Here is a 14,356-nt window from a genome sequence, read left to right as displayed (position 1 = left end):
CTGCTGCTCTGGTCACTGGGGAGGGAAACGAAGCAGATTTCAAATCCAGTTTTCTTGCTCAGCTTCCTTGCTAAGGCTACTGAGGCTCAGGTAGATGGTAACTCTGATGTGAATGTGGTATTGTGGTCACTCCAACCCTGAGCTCCTTGAGTGACCCCGGCTTACAGTCTGTGGGACCACGCCTTCCTCCCTTGCACCAGGTGGAGGGTTGACTCTGCAGTCAGTTTTCATGGATAACTGAAGGCAAAACCCCGTCTACCAGAGGCATCTTCCCTCAGCTGGGATTTTCCAAACACATACTTTAAGGACTTAACCACTGGCGGTCCAGCTGTTAAGACTCCGCTTCCACTGCAGGGGGCGTGGGTTCCATCTTGGTCAGGGAACTAAGATGCCTTGGGGTATGGCCAAAAGAAAACCACATACTCTATATTTTGCCACGTGCTAGACACTGGGGGGAATATAAAAGAAATAGAGAAGACTACTCCAGTCCCCTCAAGGAGCTCACAACTTAACTGCAGCAGGAGAGACACATGGAACAAAGTGAAATTCACATCAGGAGAATGCATGTGTTCATTTGCAAGATCATGTTTAGCATAAAGTTAGCAGGCAGTCAGGGAGGGGAGGTCCAGTGAGGGAAAGGTTCAGTTTGGGAAAAATAAGCTCTTATACTGCCATGAAGTATAGAGGAGGGGAGGGCAGCACAGAGTAGGAGTTTAAGTGTTTTTGAACTAGTCAGAAGAAAATGCTTCCTTTACTCACTGATCTCTGTTGCCTGAAGAGCCCTTCTTTCACTTTTTGGAGCTCCCACCTCACTGTAGAAAAGCAGCTCACAGTCTTGATATTGACGTTTTAAGGCAGATTCTAAGTAGGACATGTGAGCTTTTCAAACAGAAATAGGAAATTGTCTCTTCCTGCAGTATGCCTTTCTCCTGTTACCCCAGTCCTGTATAAAAACAGTAGTTCCATTTGATGAGTACTTGCTTTAGGCCAGGCACTGGACTATGTGATTCATGTACATTATCTCATTTAATCCTGTCACCCTGTGAAATCAGTATTAGTGTCTTCATGTTGATGGTCAAGAAGTTGAACCTCAGAAGGTTAATTTGAGCTAATGAACTTGTTCATTTGTTCAGAGGTACCCAACTGGTAAGTCTCAGAGGTCAGATTTGAGCCCGAGGACATGACTTCAAATCCAGTGACCTTTCTAATCCTATGATTGTAGCACCTCTTGGAGATGAATCTGAGACTTGAGCTCTAAGGAAGTTGATTCCCCAGAAACTGAGGGCCATGTTCCTAATATCCCTTAGCTGTCTGCCTCCAGAGCTCAGAAGAGGAAGGACACACTCTCAGCCTGAGGACACTGTGGTGGAGCATCCCTCAGCCTGAGCCTTGCCAGGCTCGCTCAAGCGGAGTCTCTCCTGCCTCTCCCACCTCTCTGACTGCTTTATTTCTCTCTCCCAGGTTCCTACCTGCCTTCCAGCTATTCTTTCTCCCCATATGGCAGCAAGGTCTCGGGGGGTGAAGATGCTGACAAGGCTCGAGCCAGCCCCAGCGTCAGTTGTAAATCCAGCTCAGAGTCCAAAGCCCTGGACATCTTGCAGCAGCATGCCAGTCACTACAAGAGCAAGTCTCCCACGGTAAGGGACGCGCAGAGACACTGGCCATTGTCAGAGACCAGGAAGGGTAGAGCCAGGGTCTGGGAGAAGGTGGGCTGGCTCGAGTCCCAACAACAGTGTGGTGTGGCCGACCTGACCTGAGCTCCCCCAGGCACCTCCTTGATTCTTGGGTGTCCTGCATCTCTAAGGAGTCAAAGTGTGGGCTCGGGGCATCTTGCTTTCATGTGTGTGCCTCACAGTAGAGCTTTTGTGTCTGCTTTCCTTTCCAGATAAGTGATAAAACTTCTCAGGAGAGAGATCGGGGAGGCTGTGGGGTGGTTGGGGGTGGTGGCAGCTGTAGCAGCGTCGGGGGAGCAGGCGGGGGTGAAAGGAGTGTTGACCGGCCCCGCACCTCCCCTTCTCAGCGCCTGATGTCCACGCACCATCACCACCACCACCTGGGGTACTCACTGCTCCCAGCACAGTACAACTTACCCTATGCAGCAGGTAAGCCTCGTCTCCCCACTGCCATCCAGTAGCATTGCCATAGCAGGGGGCCCTGGCAAGAAGCCCCTCCTCCTTTTCTTACCCTTGAGCCTCCAATCTGTCCAGAATCCTAGCCTCCTGCAGACAATCAGTATAATCATAACATTTACTTCCTCCCTTGGAGCTCAGGGATTCTCAAACTCCTCCAGAAAATTGACTTTGATATTCAGAAGAATAAGCAGCAGGTGTTCCCACAGCCAAAGAGTAACAAGCAACTGAAAAACAGAGCCTGACTGTCTATCCCCAGCTGCTATATCTGGCCAAGTATCAGATTTTCTTCTGTCAGCACCCAAAAACTCAGTGGAGCTAGGCATTGAAGAAACTCCTCCCAGCTGGCAGAGAGAGCAAGTACTGCACTAACCTGTCCTCCTCCTCACTCAGGGCTTTCTTCTACAGCCATTGTTGCCAGCCAGCAAGGCTCGACTCCTTCACTCTACCCACCCCCCCGGAGGTGAGAATGGTGAGTAACTTTTTAACTCAGAGAGACAACACAGAGAGAGCAGGGATAGTTGATACCTGGATCACAGAATCCCTGTGGAGCCTCAGTGAAGGCCATCTCTGGGCTGCGGTCTGGAAATGGAGCAGCCCAGGCCAAGCCTCTTGTTTAAGTTTCCTGGGAGCCTCGGAGAGGGGCTGTGGCCACGCGCCTCCCATAGGGACCAGGACCGGCCTCCCCTGCAGCTCATTTTCTTGGAGCGCCACCTTGTGGTGCTCTTACCAGCCGGTTGAGCACCCGGTTCTCTGTCCATGTTTCCCTTGCAGAACACCAAGTGCCCGGATAAAGTCAGCCTCACGGGCCCGGACTGGCTTACCCAAGGAGGTGCTGGAGGTGCCGTTTAGACATCAGTTAAATGGTGTTGATCATCCTGTTTGCCGTTCCCACCATGACTGAAGGCAGACCCCCGGACTCCCCGACCCTCCCTCTTCCTCAGGAGCTGGAGAGCTGGTACTTAGCAAAAATATTTATTCTCTTGGCCACGGCCGTGACTGTCGTGGCCTCTGTGGAGATGAAGGCACGGGGAGCGACCAGGGGAACATGGCCTCAGCCCAGAGAAGCCACTGCTCCGTTCCCCAAGCCCCGGTAAGCCGCCGGAGCAGCACCACCCCCCAGGGAGGGCCCCCCAGCACTGGGCAAGGTCTGAAGACAGCACAGCAGCCATACCCCTCACCATCATTACCACCATCACCAGACCCTGCATCTCCCCAGTGGTTTGGGCCCTGGGAACTGGCAGCACGTGGAGGAATTAGAATCTCAGGAAAGAAATTCGGGGCTGTTTTCTCTGCAGTTGTGAAAACAAGGTCTTCAAACGTGAAGACTTCTCCCCTCTCACATGAGCACATGTAAACGCTCAGAGCCCAGCCTGGAAAGGGAGACCAAGGCATCTGCCCACCGTGGCCTTGGGCTGCCTGTCAGGCAGAGGGCCGGAGTCCCAAGGCCAGCGCCGGGGTCCCCGGGGATTCCAGGCGAGAGCTGGAGCATGAACGGAGTCTGTGAACAAGACGCTGCATCCCACCAAGTCCTGCTGCTGCTTAGCCTCCCCCTTGCCCTTTCCTCATCTCCCTCCCGACCCCTTGGTGCCTTTCCCAGGGGCATCTCATCTCTCTTCTTCTTTTCTACTGCTTGGCTTTTAAGACTCAGGCAGGTAAAATCGTATTCCCCCAGCATGGGGAGCTTTGGAGTCTGCCAGGAGGCAGGCCCTGGGACCGCCTAGCCCTCTGAGAGATGTCCTGTCCAAGCAGCTATCCAAGTGTCGGCCTCATCAAGGGGTCCAATTCTGTCCAGCCCAGTTTCTCTGTACACAACCACACGACTTCCTATAGCTCAGCCTGTAGCCCCACGTGTGCCAATATGAGCCGTGTTTCTTTGTAACACACGTTTTTGTTTTAGGGAACACTGCACCTTGGAGGGTGTCCGTCTGTCCCTTAGACCCTAGGACAACACATGCAAGCCATTACTCCTCAGAGCCACCGGGTGTAGTCAGTGGAGCTGTGCTCTGAGGCAGAGGCAGTTCTCTGCTCTCCTTAGAGATGCAGTCCAGTCCAGGCTTTATGCTGTTTGTCCTGGGAAAGTGACAATGATCTGGTAGCTTTACTACAGTCGCTTCTTCCCCAAGGTGTGGGGAGCTTTAGCTCTTACTTTGTTTTTGAGATATCATCCCTTTGTCCTCCTCTCCTGTCTTCCCTTGACCCTCTGGATTGAGAGATGAAGACTTACAGACACCAACCTAGGTTAGAGACGAGTCTTTGTGACCAGAGTGCCAAAAATGACCATTTAAGAGCAGGGACTTGGCTCTGACAGTGTGGGGCATGGAGATGGAAGACAGTAAGCACAACGCCCAGCAGAGGCTACTTTCCAAGATCCCCGGAGCCCTATTCTAGAGAGGCTTAGGGTCTTTTGCCCAAGAGGGGCCCCTCTGATCTATAGACCTTTCCTCTAGGTTCCCATGTCCTTGTTTTTGTTCAAGTTGAGTTCTGAGCCCTCTCCCAAGCCCCGCTGACTTAGACCTCTTAGTAGGCCCTTGAGCAGCCTCCCTGTCCCCCCCAGTCCTTCTGCCCCCCGCTGTCCTTTCGGGCCGTGCTCTGAGCAGTGACTTCCCTTTTACCCATGGAAGTCGTCGGTGTGGACACCTTCACCCCACCTCACCTGAGTCGTCCCCACCCAAAAGATGGCTCTGAATTTCAGCCTGCTTATGCCCTCCCGGCTCCTGTTGGGTGGAGTCATGGGCCCATCTCTGTTCCTGTTTGTTTTTAAATATTGTTGTGTGTTTTGTATCTGTGGCGCTGTCTTACAGCGTGCTCTGTACATATTGTGAAGAAACCGTTTGGAGTAATTTTCTTTTCCGTTGGGCAGGCATAGCCCGGGATTCCTGCCCTTTCCACTTTGTTCTGTAACAGAGAAGAGGAACTTCTGTATTAGCAGGGCAGCCTTGGGTTCTGCAGAAGGGAACAGCTTTTTTTCTCTTTTTCTCCCCCTTAAAAAACATTTGGCTTTTTGATCCTTACATCCTGAAAAGCAGGAGCTGAACTGCCCAGAAGAGCAGGTGAGAGCATCAGTGGCAGAACAGCACTGCCCATTTCCTGATCCTCCTGGTCCCTGACCCTTGCCAGGCCCGTCGTCCCTCCCTGAAGTAACATGAAGCAGCAGCAGTGACGGGTGAAACAGAGCCTTGAGGAGCACTGAGTGAAGGGCTTGCTGTCCACCTCTAGCCTCTCCCCCTGGGGAGGAGGACCACAGGTGGGGAACCCATGGCACTGGCAACCCAGTCATAGGGATGAGACTCTCAAGGATCCCCACCCCACTTCACCCCAGCAAAGGCTGGATGAGTTTGCTGCTAAGGGCCAAGGTCACCAGACCAAGGCTCTGTCTGAGCTATCCCTGGCCCAGTTCTCTTGACAGGCACGGCTCATCCAAGCCCCACAGAGAAGCTGGAGGGAGGCAGCCTCGTGCCTAAGTAGGACAGCCAAGGCTTGGAGACCTGCTCTTTAGGACTCAAATCTGCTTCCTCCTCATTTAAGTTGTGCCAGTTCCCTTCATCCCCTTTCCTTGCCTGTACATGTATGTATACATGTATGTTTCCTTCTCTTACCTCACCCCCTCCACACATCTCAAGGTCAACGGACCACATGCAGAAGGCTTAAGAGGGCACCCATGAAATGAAATGATGCTTCTTGAATCTCTTCTCTCCAGGCTCCAAGGTGGGGGTGGGAGGGCTTGGTCTTGGGAGTGGGAGGAAAAGGCTACAGAAGGGCTAGTGTCATTGTATATGGGCCACTTGTTATCCCACACACCTTATCACCATCTCAAGTGTCTACTCCGATGCCCCCAAGATTCAACTGGGCAGCTAGCTGGCCCCTAATTCTGGGCCTTCGTTATTTGTTTTATTATTAGGGCATCCCAGGAAGCTTTCTGCTGATCCTCTGCCATGGGCCCCTTCTGGGATCGAGCCCCTCCCAGGCCCCGTCCCCAGCCCCTCCTGCCCCAGCCCACCCGCTTGCCTTGGTGCTCAGCCCCCCATTGGGAGCAGGTTGGGGCGAGCTGGAGGCCCGGGCTGGAGGGGCAGTGTTGCTGTTCATAGCTTTTGTTCCATTGGCGTTGCTCTGTTGGATTTAATTTCAGTCTTCCTGATTCTTCCCTTCTGTAAAGTGTACATTACCAAGTTCCTTGTTTTTTATATATATATATAAATATATATATATACAAACTGTACTCTTTTTGCCTTTGTACATTCAGGCAAGAAGAGAAAATAAATCTTTTTAAGAGACAATCACAAATCTGTGAGGGCTGCTGGTTATTTCTCCCGGAGTCTGCTGCTGAGCTGCCTCGCCCCTCCTCATCTTCCGCCCTCCCTCAGCTCCCCGATCTTCTGGTCCTGCTCCATACGCACCCTCAGCTCCACCTTCCCTGGCTGATGGCATGCTGTTGAGTCCAGTGTCCAGACTACATGCCCTGCAGCCCTTCCCTGGCCTGGCCGCGGGCTTTCCCAGGAGCTTTATCCTGGGCCCTGGCCTCTCCTGTCGCCCCGCGCCAACCGTCCCGCCCCCATGGATCCCATTCACCAAAGTGGCTTTGGACACTCACCAGTGAGTGGCTTTCACACTCGCTGTGAAACTATGCAGCTGGGAGCTAAGAGTTTGCACTACTTAAACCTGCCTGGGAGTTAGACGATTTTTAGGAATGAGTGGGAAACTGAACACTCCCCTAGATGCTTGTCACCAGAGTTGCTCTGACTAGAGCCCAGAGCATCATGCTTGGCCGGTGGACTGCATCAGAACAAGGGCTACGGGCTTATGGGTCAAGAGCATTTGATCAGAATTTCAAAGGGCAGTACATTCAGAAAGGCAGCCCAACCAAACCATTGTTCCACCTCTTGAACTTTCTCCCTTCCCTCTAATTTCCTCCTCCTCCTCCCCTTTTTTCCTTTTCTCCTTCCTTTTCTTAATTGGCTTTGGAACTGAAGTATATTTTTAAATTATTTGTTGTATTTATTGAATAAAGTTTTTAATGTCCCTGTTCTTAAATTTAGACTTAGTTTGCCTTTCACATATCTCCCCTTCCAGCTCCACCCTCCCACTCCCAAGATACTTCACCTTCTAAGTTGTTTTAACTGGAGTACAGAATTTGGATACCATATTTCGGTCCTGCCAGTGGTCTCACCTAGCAAAAGTGTTTTTATTTTTGAAAGAGAAATAAACCTGAGTTGAGTGCCCGGGTTTCCAATTCAGCCTGACTCTGGTTGTTAGAGAGGATCTGCCAGCAGATGGCAGCAAAGTCCCAGGTGTGTTTCCTGCCCACTCTGCTAGCTTTGCCGTTGTCAGCCGTCACATGGATTCCCACACTTGTAATGACTTTACAAATGACTTGTACTTTGTTATTTCTAGGGATTATCTGCTCAGTGGAAGACATTTTCAAAGTCCTTCACATTTCAGTTGAATTCATCTCTAGGCCCAGACTTTTTTTTTGGCTGCACTGCACAGCATGTGGGATCAGATCCCTGACCACAGATCAAACCCATGCCCCCCGGCAGTGGGAGTGCAGATTCCTAACCGCTGAACCACCAGGGAAATCCCTAGGCCCAGACTTTCTCTACTACTACCACGTGGGATGGAGGTGTTGAACTCACTTTTCTTCATAAATGTTATATAGGGTCCAAGGTTAATGACTTGGTCCAGTATGAAAACACAAGCTCCACACAGAACAATGTGAAAATGCACCAAAGACTCAGAAAGAAAATAAGGACAGCGACAGTTCAACAGTAAGTAAATAGTTCTAACGTCGTAGGAGGTGGAAGAACATGCCTAGTACTTCCTTTGGGAAAACAAGCAAAAGGAAAAAAAACACTAGTAAAGCCTTGAGAGACTAAGGCCACACAGGTGAGGAGGACTGTCCCCCTCCAGCGCCACTGAGAGGTGGCTCAGCAGGCCAGCGGTACAGGGGAAGGGCAGCCATGCCTTGGGGCCCTGGGCTCCAGGAGAGCACTGTCTTCCTAGGGAAGGTGAGTTCCGCTTCCTTCAGACGCCCCCAGGAACGGGAATGTCAGGCAGCTGTGTGTGAAAGCCAGAACCCAGTTTCAGGACCTGGCCTTCTAGATAAAAAGAAGTCGGGTGCTGGTATGTCTAGCCTGTATTCTGGATGAAGCTCTGTGTACATACCTGTCTCAAGGGGGCTCCAGCATTCTGTCCCAGACTCCTAGCAACCCCTTGCTTCGCGTTGTAATGTGGCCCCAGAGACCTCAGCCGTTTGTCCTGATGCAAGGCAGCTTTCTTCCTGAGAAGTGTGTATCACAGCCCTGCTGGGCTCTAGACTCAAAAGACAACAGTAGAAGGAAGCCGGCCCTGGTTGAGGAGTAAAGGACAGACCAACCACAACTTTAAATCAGTTTATTGACACTAACACAACACACTTGCCTCCCTGACACCCCCGCCCCCCTCACCCAATCTAGATCTCTCCCCCTTCCTTCCTCCTCAGAATGAGCTGTTCAGTGAAAACAGAAAAGGGCAGGCCACTTCCACACGCTCAGTCCCACGACAGCCCCGTAGAACAGGTTTCAGGCACTACTCAGAGCCTGTTAGGGAGTGGGGGCAGTTAGCACTAGACTCAGCCAGGCAGAGATATCCAGTCCCTAACAGCAAGTTCCCCCACAACCCCCAGGCCCTGAGTCGCTATTCCTCTTCCTCTCTGCTGTTTGTGACCCTAGGAAGGAGACACCTTGGGGCCTAGGCCTGCAGCCCAGAGCAAGAACTCCTGGCCATAATCTGAGAATTGGAGTTTGGCTAGTGTTTTTTTAAGACCCAGGCACCCCCAAAATAAAGCCCTGGTGGTAGGAGTAACTTCAATGCCCCTATTTTAAATGCACTGATAACAAACAGATTAAGCCAGCTTAACCAAATGCCAGAATAACACTAAGCTGTAAAGGAGGGGTCAGACCTGCTTTCTCCAGGCCAGATACAAATGCACAGAGAGAAGCCCAGGTGGAGTGTCAAAAAACAATAGAAGGACACTGCCCAGGGGCTGAAAAGCCTATACTCCAGAGTCCCCTGGGTGACAGGAAGCAAGGAAAGAAAATACACAAGTCTTAAAAACCAAAAAAGAAAGCCCAACAGCAGGGTAACCTGAGCCCGACAGTGCTGTCCCCAGCCCTCCAGGCCTGGCCCCTGGACGCAGACAGTCCCTCCCCTCTAGGCAATGTCCTCCCCTAGGCTAGATAGAGCACATCACACAGCGCAGTTTAAAAAGCTTCTAATGCCAGTTCATAAACATCTTCATTTACTATTGGTGATTACATGTGAATAATATGTTTATACTGTTCTTTATGGAAAACAATTTCAACAAGTCAACTCCGAGAACACAATAGGCAACCCTCACCCCGAGCCCCTCAGCGTCCTTCCCTGGACAGCAAGAAGCCCCCTCCTCTGTCTCAGGGCTGCCTAACTTCCCTGCTTCCCCCACTGTGGCTCTTGGGCAAAGCATCCTCTTTGACCATTAGTCCTCATCGGACAAGTTCTGGTCCAGGGGGTAAACCATGAACATCACATCTGGTCGAGAGGGGACACAGGGATGGCCTGGACGCACAATCTCAAAGCCCAAGAAGCTGAAGGTCTTCAGGAGTGGAGCTGCAGAAAGAGGTGTAAAAAAAGATTCTGATAAGAAACAAAGTTAGGCTAAATCAAGGGAAAACCCAAAACAAAGATGAAATAAATGCACTGGCCTTTCCTAAATTTGGACACAACCAATCCCATGATTTCCTAGGATTTATATGTCAAACTCGGGAGCCACACCCTCAGTAGGAGCCCCCCTTTCCTCTCCTCAGCCTGGTCTCAAGCTGCTCAGCCCCTCACCTCTGTCTTCCCGGCCCTTCCTGAAGCAGATGAAGACGTAGTTCACTTTCATCTTCTCTTCAGCAAACTCTAGCAGTGCTAACAATCTGCAGGAAGCAAAGAAACCACTCAAGCCCACTGCCACCTGTGGACTTCACCCCGTCCCTCGATACCCCCTGCTCCCAAGGCTTTTCTGAGGCTTACAGTCAGCACTGTAAATAGGGAAGCTTCAAGGAGAACTTCCTATTTCAAGACCTCAGGAGCCCTGAGTTCAAAAAAAAAAATAAATAAACCACAATCACTTAAGAAAACTGTTACAGAATTCTCTCTTCCAGGAATAAAGGTTCTTCATCTGAAGTTAATACTGCTACTGCTACTGCTAAGTCACTTCAGTTGTGTCCGACTCTGTGCGACCCCATAGACTGCAGCCTACCAGGCTCCCCCGTCCCTGGGATTCTCCAGGCAAGAACACTGGAGTGGGTTGCCATTTCCTTCTCCAACTTAATGCAATTTACAAGAAAGTATGGGGCCTAGGAAGAGAACCCAGTTTCTCAGGGCCCTCCAAAGTTGCCAAGTCTGATGGTGACCACCTGCTGCAGAGAGGAACTCTGGGCCCTACCACCACCTAAAAGGACTTCAAGAGGCTGGAGCCACTCTCGAGAACACCATCCTCAGGACTGCTGCTTGGAGGGCCTTGCCCAATCCAATGAAATTGCACTGCTTCTTTGAGCTTCTGGCCGTTTAAACCACACCGTTATATGACTAGAATTTGGTTAATGTGGTAATGATCTGATTTCATTATCACAGGCCCATTTTACTGGCTAAAACTAACCTTTAAAAAAATGGTACATACTTGGGCAGCTGAGAGCTAGGGGAGAAGGCTGGCCATCTGCTGCCCCCAGGAAGCACATGCCCTTCTCTGGAGCGGGCTTCCAGCCCTTGCCCAGCACTTGCTCCTTACCCTTCTTTGCTCCCATCAGCTAATAATCCATCTGGAATTTCTACAAACAGGCTCTGGCTGGACAGGACTGCATCCCAGGAAGAGACCTTCACCTCGGTGACCTCATACTGGAAGTGGACGATGTGAGGCTTTCCATCATTCACAGGGAGGTCCTGGGTCACAGTGAGCTTCTCGTCCTGGGAGGAGATCAGGTCAGAGGACCAGGTCACTACTGCTTCTGGCCACATCAAAGGCTCCCCAACCTAGGTGGTGCTGGAGCCCTCCTGGGCCAACCTCAGGGTAGCATGTGACAGGGCACACTGGAACATCAGAGCAACATGCTGCCTAAAGGGAGGATCACTCACTGGGTGGCTAAATGCCAGCATGACTGGAAGGGGATATTTACCAAGAGCCCACTGTCAAGTACTGTACAAGGTACTTTCCCATTTTTCCATCACTACAACAAGCACTTGAGGTAGGCATCAGCATCCCCACTTTAAACCTAAGACACCAGGGGCCCAGTAAAATTAAGTACCTGACTCAAGACTCCACAGTGAGTAAACGGCAGAGCTGAGATTCAAATGGGGTCTCCCCAACTGAAAGCCATACTTGTCCCCCCAATATTGTGTTATTTCCCTTCCCTCTGAAACAGAATCATCAGAAACAAATGAGGATGTTCCTGAGGCTCAGCTGGGGCACAGGTCAACCCAAGCTGGCTCTGGGTGACTGCAGAGTCCATGTTGTCACCCCTGCCACTGTCTCAAGAGCCCAGGACTCAGCTGCCCTGCCACCCCTCAATGCCAGTCCCAGGGAGATGCTAAACCAACCTCTGGGCTCACAGATTAAAAGACAGCAAATGTCCCAGCCCAGACCAATCTCAGAACAGACTCCCAGGGTTCTCAACAGCTACTGGGCTGTGCCCTGAGCTGCCAGGGTGACCCTCTCATTACCACCCCCCACCCTGCAACATGTGGTACCCCATACCCTTGGTATAGACAAAGGGAAAAGCCCTCCTGGCTCTTGGCATTTCTCAGGAGGAAATGAAGAACTGCACTAGCAACAGCATGTGCATTCCTCCACTCACCAGCCCCCCTCCCCCTAGCTGTGCCCCCTCACTCAGGACCCAGCGCCAGCACTTGCTGACCTAGGCTGAGAAGACAGGGCGTCCGCTTGGTACTCCCCAAAAGCTTCCCAGCAGCCTCAGTTCAAAGTCTTCCCCAGTTCCACTACTGGCCTAAGACTCAGAAGACGAAAGAAAACCATCGCTGCCCTTAAGCAGCCACTCGGCAGTGTCTGAGGAGGACACTGCTCCAAGCCTTCCATCCCACAGTCCCCTTACCTTATATATTAGAGCTGAGAGAGAAGGATCCCTGCCGCCCCCTCGCCCACCGGGGATCTTCGACAGTGGGTGAGGGGCATCAGGAGCACCACAGAGGCCCCGGAACAATGTGCCTGCAGCACTGGAGCTGGGGACAGTTACTCAAAGGCAAAATACTACTGCAAGAGATAAAGACAGTGAGACAGTAATCAAAGCCCTGAAGATTTAACTCAGCATTCACCCACCCCTGCCCTGGTTCTCCCGCAACTGCCCCAGTCCTTCCCGCTACAGCTCTCAGAACTCCTCCTTCAAGGCAAACCCACCGTCCTACAGAGGCACAGGAGGTCAGGCCAAAGGAGCCCCCGTCAAACATCAAACAAATCTCCATGACACAGGCAGACCCTTAGGAGGAACCAGATGCTGGCTCGCCTGCTAGGCAGAGAGCCCCAGACCCCCAGCAGCCCATCTCCTCACCCCAAGTGTCTCAACAACCTGTGTGACAGAATCACAAAGCCTCCACAATCGCCTCAGGGTGGAGAGGCATATGGGGCGTAGAAAGTCACAGGGGCTAGCACCATTGTCCCTGAGGAACTCCCAAGGCCACGTCTCCAATGATGGCGTCCCCAACCTGAATAATGGAACTAAACAAGAAATCACCCAAATCCCTCTAGGGTTAAGAACTGAATCAAATCCCGGGATCTGGCTCCTGGAGAGGAGATGCACCACAGTACAGAGTTGTTATGGTATCTGAGTTAGTCCCCAGCGTACCACCAAAAGCAGAGTTGCCCTTCTTTGCTGGAATCTGACCTCGGCATGCATGGCAGTTCAGGTAATACCAGCGTGGTCAGAAGGGACACTCAAGTGAATGTATATTGCCAGCGTGGGAGTCGCTGTGAGGAATTATATACATGCTGGGACCTGGGTAAGGAAGCCAATCATCAGCTGGGCCTCAGAGGGTGAATGGCTCCGAAAGAAGCCCCGTCGCCTTCAGGTATGTGCCCTTCCTGGCTACCACGATTTTCAGGTGGACCCAACAGAGCTCCAGAGCTACTCAACTGCCTCCTTTGAATCCAATTTACTGGCTCTTTCGGCTGAGATATGGCTCACTCCACAGGCGAAGGGCAAGTGAAGCAAGCAAAGAGGAACACTGTCTGTACATGTAACACCATGACTCAGCAACAGGCCTGGCCCTGGCATAGCGGCCGAAGGCAGCCGTAACATATAGGGGAGGGTGCGGCAGTGGGGTGCTGGGGCCAGATCATCCACTGTGCACATCTCTTCCCAACCAAAGTTGTGTTTAGTGACAGCGTGTTGGTAGCTTGAATCAGCCATAGGGCGAATATTTTAAACCACAGAAATCAGCATATACCATAAACCATGGACTTTGTTCCCTGAAAACCCTTTGTAAAATAATGAGGCACCATTCTTTGCTTTTGATGGCACAGCGTCATCTGGATTCTTTGCTTAGGCTCAGAGTGACAACTAAAACTCGTACCTAACATGGAACAATAACCACAGACACAGTCCCCTGAGACCCTCAGTACTAAGAGGCCTATATAGGCATTCCAGCTGAGCCAGGAAGACCCAAAGCATCACCGCTGTAGCTCGGCTCCTCTGTTCTCTCAAGGATTTCAGCCAGGGGCCTGAAATTACACTTGGAAATTTTGCTGGGAGATGAAGTGGGCCCAGAGGAGCATCAACACTTGGGGATCAACCACATGACCACCTCGTGCCTCCTCTGGAGAGCCTCAGGACATCCTCATCTCCCTCAGGAGGCCTCAACCAACAGCTACTAGCAGAAGGGGCATGACAGAGGACTGTGCTGTTTTCAAGATCAGGGCCTGTTTTCTCCTAGGGACAATAAGTTGTTAAAATCCTCACCTTTCAGTGTGTTAAGGGATAGAAAAAGAGAGTGTCCAGGCCAGAAGAAAAGAAAACAAAGGTGGGAGTTTCCCCAAGCAAAGGCACACACCCACCCCTCATGCAATGGGTCCCTCCCCATTCCCTGGGAACCACCTTCAGGCCTCAGTGGAGGTTCCTGCAGGAGCACCAGGTCGGCTGGGCCACTGGAGAAAGCTGACTCGCTTGTTCCGGTCAGTAGGGCTAGCCAGGGACTGAGGGTAGATAGCTGAGATGTAGACT

General features: G+C 51.6%; 2 protein-coding genes across 4 annotated transcripts in view; one reads left to right on the top strand and one right to left on the bottom strand.

Moving 5' to 3' along the window:
* The window catches only part of ZNF609 (zinc finger protein 609), a 202,433-nt gene extending 195,273 nt beyond the window's left edge, over positions 1-7,160 (top strand). The window contains exons 7-10 of one of the 3 annotated variants that reach the window (XM_027553759.1): positions 1,462-1,637; positions 2,021-2,102; positions 2,523-2,601; positions 2,904-7,160. In XM_027553759.1, coding sequence (XP_027409560.1) covers positions 1,462-1,637; positions 2,021-2,102; positions 2,523-2,596 — 332 coding nt within the window. In that variant the 3' untranslated portion in view covers positions 2,597-2,601; positions 2,904-7,160. Of the gene's footprint in view, positions 1-1,461; positions 1,638-1,885; positions 2,103-2,522; positions 2,602-2,903 lie in introns of all 3 variants that reach the window. The other 2 variants (XM_027553758.1, XM_027553757.1) reach the window with 2 other exon arrangements.
* Positions 7,161-8,504: 1,344 nt separating this feature from the next.
* Positions 8,505-14,356, bottom strand: part of OAZ2 (ornithine decarboxylase antizyme 2) — a 66,323-nt gene continuing 60,471 nt past the window's right edge. The window contains 5 exon segments of the mRNA XM_027553762.1: positions 8,505-9,752; positions 9,978-10,063; positions 10,918-11,093; positions 12,236-12,316; positions 12,318-12,393. Of these exon segments, the coding sequence (XP_027409563.1) occupies positions 9,622-9,752; positions 9,978-10,063; positions 10,918-11,093; positions 12,236-12,316; positions 12,318-12,393 (550 nt within the window). The 3' untranslated portion in view covers positions 8,505-9,621.

The sequence above is a fragment of the Bos indicus x Bos taurus genome, chromosome 10 (assembly GCF_003369695.1).
Source record: "Bos indicus x Bos taurus breed Angus x Brahman F1 hybrid chromosome 10, Bos_hybrid_MaternalHap_v2.0, whole genome shotgun sequence".
Taxonomy (NCBI): domain Eukaryota; kingdom Metazoa; phylum Chordata; class Mammalia; order Artiodactyla; family Bovidae; genus Bos; species Bos indicus x Bos taurus.
This window is presented reverse-complemented; position numbering and strand designations above follow the sequence as displayed.